The 10,005-nt window shown below is 48.7% G+C and overlaps 2 protein-coding genes across 2 annotated transcripts; both read left to right on the forward strand.

The window, feature by feature from the left end:
* Positions 1 to 5,691: 5,691 nt before the first annotated feature.
* LOC133930086 (uncharacterized) lies at positions 5,692 to 6,432 on the forward strand. Its single transcript, XM_062376791.1, has one exon. The coding sequence runs from the start codon at positions 5,692 to 5,694 to the stop codon at positions 6,430 to 6,432; it is 741 nt and encodes a 246-aa protein (XP_062232775.1).
* Positions 6,433 to 8,081: 1,649 nt separating this feature from the next.
* On the forward strand, positions 8,082 to 10,005 carry LOC133883397 (xyloglucan galactosyltransferase KATAMARI1 homolog). Its single transcript, XM_062322713.1, has 2 exons — positions 8,082 to 8,569; positions 8,667 to 10,005. The coding sequence occupies exons 1-2, from the start codon at positions 8,193 to 8,195 to the stop codon at positions 9,808 to 9,810; spliced, it is 1,521 nt and encodes a 506-aa protein (XP_062178697.1). The 5' UTR covers positions 8,082 to 8,192; the 3' UTR covers positions 9,811 to 10,005.

Raw genomic sequence — 10,005 nt, forward strand, 5'->3', positions numbered from 1 at the left:
CGGACTTGGCCAAAAATAGGGCTCCGGTGGCCGGTACGCTCCGGTGAGCGGCAGAAAGCGATGAGGAGGAGCCGGCGAACTCACCCTGAGCAAAAGGAATGCCAGAGGGCTGTCGGGGTGACCGGGTGATGATAAGGACGGCGGTGGCGGTTGATGCTGCAGCAGAAGGGGAGTTCCGGCGCCCGAACAACGACGGCGACCAGAGGAATCGGCTCTGGATGGTCCTGCAGGTCCAAAGGAGCGGTTAGCTCAGCCGGAGATGGCGCGCACGCGATGGACGACGACGGCGGCGCATCTCATCGGAGCCGAAGAAGAGAAGGGGCGGCGACGGCGTTCCGAGCGGAAAAACTACGCTTGAGCGGGTGGGTGGTGTGCGGGACCTCACCGAGGTGGTAGAGTGCAGCTTAAATGGGGGAAGGCGTGAGCGGGGTGGCCGAAATTCGAAGGGGAAGGGGTGGCGGCCATGGCCTTAATGGCCGGTGGTTTCTTGCAATCACCGCGCAATAGAGAGGGGGAAAGAGAGGGAAATAGCCGGGGAACACTTGGTGGAGCTTAAGGGTTTGAATTCGGCGGTTCTAGGGAGAGGAGAGGGCGTCGGGGAAGGGGATTGGCCGGCGGCCATTGAAGCTCTAGCGCGGCCAGAGGAAGGAGAAGAGGAGCCGTCTTCGGCTCGGGGCTTAGCGGGTCCACATGGCAGCGAGAGCAGGGCGCCAACTCAGAACTCCAGCAGGCCGGCTCGGCCTGCGGGCCGGCACGGGGAAGGGGAGGTCGGCGGCCAACGCGGGAGGGAAGGAAAAAGGGGAGGAGGGGGGGTTTGGGCCGAGGGAGAAGGAGGATTTCGGCCCGAGAGCGCTTTCTTATTTTCCAAAACTTTTTCCAATTGAATTTCATCAAATTTTCCAATGAGGTTTTAAAGCGGCGAAACCTAGCGAAATTTTGCAAACTTTTTCCACTCAATAAAACCTTATTGCATCTACAACGGCATGAATGCATTCAAACAATTATCCTAGGCCAAGTTAATTTTAGAAATTAATTTCCTATTGAGCTAAGTTGCAACACCTGAGTTAATTTCTAGGAAAATTTTAAATTATTGCAAATATTGAAATTTGGGTGTTACAATCACTTTGGAGCTTGAGCCACCAAGGCAAGGGTCTCTGGTCCCCGCACAATCCCTTTGCCGCCACTCTACACCAAATCGGAGTGTCAAAAGCTTGCCGGCGAGTCACCAAGACTCCAAGGTGCCAATGTACCACTTGGTACAAGGTTGGATCACTCCTTGATCCACTCTCTAGGCAGCAATCACCTAGCAACACTCTCTCTAGGCCTATAAGTACTAAACACTCTCTAATCTTGTGCTTAATTGCCGTGGATAATCACTTTAAGAACTTTGGTGGCTTAGATGTCATCTCAGGTGTACATGAACTTCTCTGGACTCCAGCAACATGTCACACACTTCAAATGACTGAGTGAATGGGTATTTATAGCTTTGAACCTGCGCACTAGCCGTTAACCCAACAGCTTAAAAAAGTTGTTAACACCGGATCATCCGGTGAGTACACTCTTACAAACTAGCCATTGGAACCACACTCAAGCCTCTGTGAATACCGGATACATAGGTGTATACTTCGTCTTCATCACCGGACTATCCGGTGAGTTATCCTGAGCCATCTGAGCTTTTCCTTTTTCTCGGTGTAAATTGCTCTGGTGTAACCATCCGGTGCACATCACCTCATCACCGAACTATCTGATGAGTTGACTTCAGCCAACCGAGCCAATGTAACCCTCTCTGGAAATAATGCTCTGGTATGCATAATCTTCATTACCGGACCATCCAATGCATTGAACTTTGTTCTGTCTCTTTGCACTGCTCATTGTCCGATGTGTGCAACACTTCGATCATCGGACCATCCAGTGAGAGAAGTTTGTTTTACCACAAGAAAATATTCTCAGTGAGAATTGGTCCAGTGTGCACACCATCTTCACCGGACTATCCAGTGAACTGAGCTTCAAAATTCTTGCCTTATAATCGTCTCTGGACTAATTAGTCAGGTGCAGTCATCATTGCATCACCAGATAATCCGATCAGTTAAACTTTACTGTTTCCTAGGCAATTCCACATCTGCTAAAATTAGTCTAGTGCACTTTGAACACTAACACCAGACCATCTGTTGTAACACTTCTAATAATTTTGGTCACGTGTCACCCAAGAATTCATCCGGTGATTTCATCAACTTATACATTGAAGCAACCAATGAACTTATCCTCTTTCTGTCTTGATAAGCAATCAAAGCTCCGTTGAGTTCAACACCTAGAGCACCGGACTATCCGGTGAGGTAAATCTTACTGAGACTTCTCCAATTCAGTCCAACTTTGTTCCAGCTACAGTGATTTCTTCTCGTAGTGCATCCATGAGACCTATTAACATATATTCTTGATAAACATATTAGTCTAATTGACTATATTGTTATTAATCACTAAAATCACAATCATAGCCTAATAGAACTATTTTCGCTATAACTATGTTATCATTAATTATCAAAATTGTATACATGCCCTACAATAAATGCTACAATCTCACTAAGGGCATGTTTCCTACCAATGACACGAAGCAGGGCTCTCACGTGTTTCAGTGGTGGTCATGGGTAGAGACGTGATGACATAAATGTTAAGGTCGTGGTTTTTCATGGGAAGTTAAAACTGTTGTGCTGCTAACGTGGCAAGCTTAGCAACGATAACTCATGTCAGACTCCATTAGTTGTGTTTATTTGGGTGTGTGTTAGTGTACCGTTTTGGTTTATGGTGGCCGTGGCATTCGTATAGTTGAGGTCTTTGACGGTTTTCCCTATTAATTATGCAATTATATGGTTTTCGGATCCCGTTTCCCTCATAAACTGGGTTAACTTTGTTCTCCTAATATAAAATTGGCTGATCTTGTACGTTCCTTTCAAAAAAATGTTTCATATATCTACTATTTTAAAATTCCTAAATTATTAATTATTACGAAAAGAATCTGGCCCGTGAGAACTTGCAAATAGTCTTGCACATGTATATCATTTGTTTCGCCTACAACTTTTTCAAGGAGGTAAGTATTGATAACCATTTCATTTGAGGGGAAAACGCTGATAACTTATAGGATTCGTTCATTTGAGGGGAAAACGCTGATAACTTATAGGATTCGTGATGCCCTTATACACTCCGATGCAGATCACAGTACGTCAGTACCTAGGGGCTAGGTACAGCTAGTAGTATATACTATGTAAGTCAGAGGATCACGAAATTAAGACACTCTTAATCTCCTCATGCTTAGTTGAATCTTGCGCCAATGAATCCGTTCCAAATAATCGATCGAGGCCTCGATCTAGAGCTCATCAAAATGAGACGTAACATGCATGCTTTTTATAATCCTCTTCGTAATGCCCATAGGAGTCCTGATAACAAATAGGATAGCCTCTCGACGTCTGTTTAATCGGGATCCCAATGAGCAAGTCTAACTGACAACTCATCGATTATAATTTTAGCTAGCTGTTTGGATCTAACAAAAAATTCAATTAATATTCTTTTCATGCACTCTATTCCGTGTAACTGAAGCAGAGCACACTGTTCTAAGTAAAGAACTGTTACTGAAGGAAAATTTTGTTTTAGACTAGCTATTTGTTGTGCTATTATCGTATTGTGGTTCCAAAATGTTTGGATGGATATACATATTATTCTGTACGTATCGACAAATCCTATAGAACCCCCGTGTTCATGCCTTAAGTTATTTTCACACGGAAACAGAAGCAGGCTTACTCATCATCATAGTGTATATCAAATCAAATCAAAATCAAAGTAAACATGACCAAAATTTTGAGTTAAGAAAATACCCTAGGTAGCTCAGTAATCAAACATATACGTCATATATCTCAGTACAGGTACTGATCTCAGCACATCATCACCAACAGATATTATTATATCATGTGGCATATGTATACTACAAGCTGTATATATACCATATATCCAGCAGAACCCCCACATTACACTGCCAAATTAAAACAAATATGCTCCAATGAAACCATGGGGCAGGGCAGACTTTGATCCAAACTATTTAATTTAATTATACTAACATTAATGCAAGAGTACAATAATGGACGTAACACAGTTCACCAAAACAAAATGGCACGTAGTCAACTTCATTACGACTAGTACTTGTTGACTTCAATAGCTCTTTGCCCAATGTCAAATTGATTAGCTCACATAAAATATTGGTCAAGAAAAACCCGTAGTAGTACTACAGAGTTGGAGCACGTACTAACTGCAGTGTTTAACACTCTGCTAGGGGGACAACGAATCGAATTGAGTACGGATGAATCCGAACAGTGTATACGAAAGGTAATGGGTATAATTTTATACCCGTGTCTATATACCCGCCAGATATTTGAAACCACGTGGCGCCCGCGGGTAGACGAAAATTCAACTGGTTTAATCTTATAAACTAGACAAAATATATCTGTTATCTAATTGCAAGGTTGCTCTACAATTTCAATAACAACTAATGCAATCTAGTTTCTTTGGGTCTAACAATTTCTCTGAAGTAGAAGTAGCAATATTTTTAGTCGAACATCTCAGCACATAAGATGCCCGCCAATTACACTTTTAGATAACTATGTTGTTCCTGAGCTTAGCACCCTCTATACAAAGACAACAAATTCAGACTCCGAACAACAGAATTAAGCAGCAAATTTTTACTGGTGCATGTTAGAAATTAATCTTGTTTTGGTGTCAGTAGGTAAGTTAAGTATTTAGTGTAGACAAGTCAGATGTATGAACGTAAAAAACTAGGATAGTTTTGGTTGGTCAGTTGTCGTATACATACTCGTATAGAAGTTGTACAAGTCCGCAAAATACATGGCGGCTGATCAAGTCCAAGTCGTATGCTTGCATGTATCCATGCCGTAGAGTTCGAGTCAGAATCTACATGCTTCTATGGCAAAGTACACGTGCAGTACACAGAGTCCAGATCGTATACAATTCGGAGATGATGGCTTGTATGTCTAGTCAGTCATGTACTTAGGGCCTATATAAGCAAGGGCATGTAATAAGAGTTTAAAGGCATCGAGGAGAAAAGCTAAAAGTACTTGGTTAGGTACTCGGAGAGCTCAGATCTCCTCGAGGCGTCGAATCGTGGAAATCTCAAAGTACTTGGTTAGGTACTCGGAGAGCTCAGATCTACGATCGGGTCGAGGAAAGATCGAAGTACTCAGTTAAATACTCGGTGAGCTCGGATCCCGGATCTAGACTTCGAAAGAAATAGAAGAAAAGAAAAAGGCTAAGCTGTTGCGGCCTCAGAAATTAGTGTATTCTTGTGTTCTCTCGTCGAGTTCCGGTTGACGGATCGTCCATCTTGCTTCTCTCCAAGTTGTTCGTGTGATCGGGCACTCACCTAGTCAAGCGGGGTGACTGGTCGCTGGGGTGGTCGAGCACTTACTGCTAGCTCGCTTGGTCGTGTGACTGATCGATCGCGTGGTCGCTGGTGGGAGCTGGTCGTGCTCCTGATCAGACGCGTACTCGAGGAGCGCGAACTGGTCGCGACGAGTGGTCCTGGGCATGGGAAACCCAACAATTGGTACCAAAGCCTTGGCGAACTATTCGGCAAGCGAGGAGATCTGTTGTGTGCGGTCGACGGATAGCAGAGGTAGCGAATCAACATCGGCGATGATGTCTAGATTGGGAGCACCAGCGAAAGAGAGTTCACTAGTGTCGCTACACTATCCAATGCTCACGAGGAGCAACTACACAACATGGGTGATTAAGATGAAGGTGTTCGTGCGTGCACAAGGCATTTGGGATGCTATCGAGCACGAGGACCTGAAGGAAAAGGTGGACATGAAGAAGTATCAGATAGCTCTCACCGCCATCTATCAAGGCATCTCGGAGGAGACGCTGTTGGCAATATCCGAGAAGGAAACTTCCAAGGAGGCATGGGAATGCATCAAGATGATGTACCAAGGTGCCAAATGCATCAAGGATGCTCGTGTTCAAACCCTTAGAGAAGAGCTAGATGGCTTGCAGATAAAGAGCACGGAGTCGGTCGATGACTTTGTAATGAAGGTGAATTCCATCGCCAGCACGATTCGTGGGCTCGGGGACAAGATGGAGGACTCGTATGTGGTAAGGAAGATCCTCAAAGCCACACCAAACAAGTTCTTGCAGATTGTCGCTTCAATCGAGCAATTCGGTGACCTCGAGACCATGACAGTCAAGGAGGTCTTTGGCAGGCTCCGGGCGTACGAAGAAAGGTTGCGTGACAATGACAAAGATGTCGACATCAATGCTGAGCATTTGTGCTCACCCGAGAGCAATGGAGGGTTAAGGAGCAGAAGAATGCTGGTGAAGGCTCCTCCAACAGTGGCGGACAAGACAGCAAGAATTGGAAATTCGACAAGGCTAAAGTGAGGTGCTACAAGTGCAAAGATTATGGGCACTACCAGTGGGAATGCGAGGAATCGAAGAAACAGGAGAAGGCGTTGTTCATAGCTATAGAAGAGGATGACCACCCGACGCTGCTCTAACGTGAAGAAAACAAGATTAAGAGGGAGTGTTGGAAATTAATCTTGTTTTGGTGTCTTTAGGTAAGTTAAATATTTAGTATAGGCAAGTCAGATGCATGTACGTAGAAAGTCAGGATAGTTTTGGTTGGTCAGTTGCCGTATACGTACTCGTATAGAAGGTGTACGAGTCCGCGGAATACACAACGGCCGATCAAGTCTGAGTCATATGCTTGCATGTGTCCAGGTTGTAGAGTTCGAGTCGGAATCTGCATGCTTGTATGGCAAAGTACACGTGCAGGTGCACGAAATCCAGATCATATACAAGTCGGAGATGATGGCTTGTATGTCTGGCCGGTCATGTACTCAGGGCCTATATAAGCAAGGGCATGTAATAGGAGTTTAGAGGCATCGGGGATAAAAGCTCAAAGTACTTGGTTAGGTACTCGGAGAGCTCGGATCTCCTCGGAGCGTCGAATCGTGGAAAGCTCAAAGTACTTGGTTAGGTACTCGGAGAGCTCGGATCTACGATCGGGTCAAGGAAAACTCGAAGTACTCGGTTAAGTACTCAGCGAGCTCGGATCTCGGATCGTTCATCTTGCTTCTCGCCGGGTTGTTCGTGTGAGCGGGCGCTCACCTAGTCAAGTGGGGTGACTGGTCGCTAGGGTGGTCGAGCACTTACTCCTCGCTTGCCTAGTCGTGTGATTGGTCAATCGCGTGGTCGCTGGTGGGAGCTGATCATGCTCCTGGTCTGACACATACTCGAGGAGCGCGAACTGGTCACGACGAGTGGTCCTGGGCATCGGGAAACCCAACAGTGCACATAGTCAAGTACCTCTGCTGAGTCTTCAGTACCCTGTAGAGATGGAGCCTCGACCATCGTCATTCTATGGTTCCCTGCATCCACATCAAAATTAGCACAGACTCCGATTCAGATCTCTCGAACTCCTTACGGAAAGAACATGGAGGTCGACGACTTCGACGATGGCAAGGTGCACGCGGAGGACAGCGACGACAGCGTCCTTCTTGAGCGGCTCGCCAAAGCTATCGGCAGTGGCGGAGCTTGACGAGGATTGCAAAGGGGCCAAACTAAGCAAGAAGGTTGCAGGGGGCAAACATGCATATGTTGATCGTGCGGCCGACCGGCAAGCACCGCATCTGGGCAGGATGGCCGGAGGACAGAGGGGGCTATGGCCCTCTTTGACCCCCTCTAAGCTCCGCCCTTGGCTGTCGGTGGCCATAGAGATCTTGAAGCGGTGCTCGGCTGCAGAAGCGTCCATGGTGCGCAGCAGATTTAAGCAGAGGCGAGATGAGTGCATCTTAGCAGAGGTTTGCTGCGGGCGAGCGGCGGCTAGGAGAGGGCAAGTCGAGAGTGGGCAACTGGGCTTGGCGGTGTGCGCGTGGAGTGTCATATGCAAAAGCTAGGTTAGAAATGAGCTGGTATTACTGGGATGTGATGGGGTGCTGGGTACAGTGCTTCATGGATAAATCCATGGGTAGATTATGATACCCGTGTCCAACCCGTTATTTCATGGGTACCCGATCCACTGCACCTGTGAGCAAAATTTCAGACCTGTGTCCATGTCTGTCCAACACAGTACCAAAATCCGCTGGTAGAATTATCTCCCTCCACTACTTGAACCCCAGAGCCAGCCATCCAGAGCAGACATGGAAACTAACTACCCCAAGTACATCCACTGTGCGCTCCTCATCCTCGCCTCATGGCTCCTCACCTGCCTCTTCCACTTCCAGTTCTTCCACCTCTTCGGTGGCGGTCCCCTCGTCTTCCTCCCGTTCTCCCTCTACACGAGCTTCTTCTCCGTCCCTGCCATCGCTGACGACCGCCGGTTGACGTTGTGCGACGGGCGGTACGTGCACATTCTGGACCTGCCACCGCGGTTCCATGTCTGCGTTGATGGCTCTCCCTCATTCGACAGCAGGTACAGCATATGTCCCCTCATGTCCAATGCCGGGCTCGGCCCGGTGCTCAGCCCCGCCGGTAATTGCAGCGACGGCGATGCCTGCATCGTTCCCAGCACTGGATGGTGAGCTAACACGCATGCATATTAATTCTAGTCATGCACGGATTGGTTTGCGTAATTAGTGCATACATAGCTTGATGCACGTGTCTTTGTATGGCAGGTACAACACGAACCAGTATGCGCTGGAGGTGATCGCCCACAACCGGATGCGGCGGTACGAGTGCCTGACCGACGACCCGGCGGTAGCGACTGCTGTGTACGTGCCATACTACCCGGCGCTGGAGCTGCACCCGCACATGTGCGGGATGTTCAACGCCACGATGAGGAACGGGCCGTCAGTTGAGTTCCTGAGGTGGCTGTCGTCGCGGCCGGCGTGGGCGGCGCTCGGCGGGCGCGACCACTTCATGGTGGCCTCCAAGACCATGTGGATGTTCCGGAGGGTGGAGGTGGTCGGCGGCGATGACTCGGGTTGCGGCAACAGCTTCCTGGAGCAGCCGGAGTCCAGGAACATGACGGTGCTTACGTACGAGTCCAATATATGGGTACGACCACGGCAAGACTTCGCCGTGCCGTACCCGAGCTACTTCCACCCGTCGTCGGCCGGCGAGGTGGCCGAATGGCAGGCGCGCGTGCGCGCCGCTCCGCGGCCCTGGCTGTTCGCGTTCGCCGGAGCGCGCCGGCCCAACGGGACGGTGGCCATCCGCGACCGCATCTTCGACGCGTGCGACGCCGCGCTGCCTCGCCGCCGCTGCGGGAAGCTCGACTGCGGCCACGGCCTCCAGGGCAGCATCACCTGCCGATCGCCGCGGAGGCTCATCTCTCTCTTCGCCTCCTCTCGCTTCTGCCTGCAGCCGCCCGGCGACTCCTTCATGCGCCGCTCGTCCGTGGACGCCGTCATGGCTGGCTGCATCCCCGTCTTCTTCCACGAGGCCTCCACCTTCAAGAAGCAGTACCGATGGCACGAGCGGGACCCGGGCAGCGACGGTGATCGTGACCGCAGAGACAACGACCGCCGGTACTACGTGCTCATCGACCAGGACGACGTCCTCCAAGGGAAGGTGGACATCGAGGAGGTGTTGAGCAGGTACTCCGATGACGAGGTGACCACCATGAGAGAGGAGGTGATCAAGATGATCCCGAGGTTCTTGTACAAGGATCCCAGGCTGAGTTTCGAGGGGGACATGAGGGACGCGTTTGACATCGCCATCGATGAGGTGTTGGCGAGGATGAGGAGGATCAAGAATGGGGAGGACTTTGGACGGAAAGACGAAAATGACGGTGCTGTGGTTGCCAACGTTTCATGACCTTCGGTGAAAATTTGTTTGTGTTCACGAGTTGGGGTACTGGTTTTGTTGGTGTTTTTGTGCTTAGTTAATTACAGTGTATACTTACGGTGCGGTAAGATCTGAGAGAGCTAAATAAATCAGAGGGTTGTATAGTTACTTCCAGTTTTTATGTCTGTTATTGCAGAGTAATAAGCGGGGTGGCATACAAAATTG

Source organism: Phragmites australis, chromosome 10, assembly GCF_958298935.1.
Source record: "Phragmites australis chromosome 10, lpPhrAust1.1, whole genome shotgun sequence".
Classification (NCBI taxonomy): Eukaryota; Viridiplantae; Streptophyta; class Magnoliopsida; order Poales; family Poaceae; genus Phragmites; species Phragmites australis.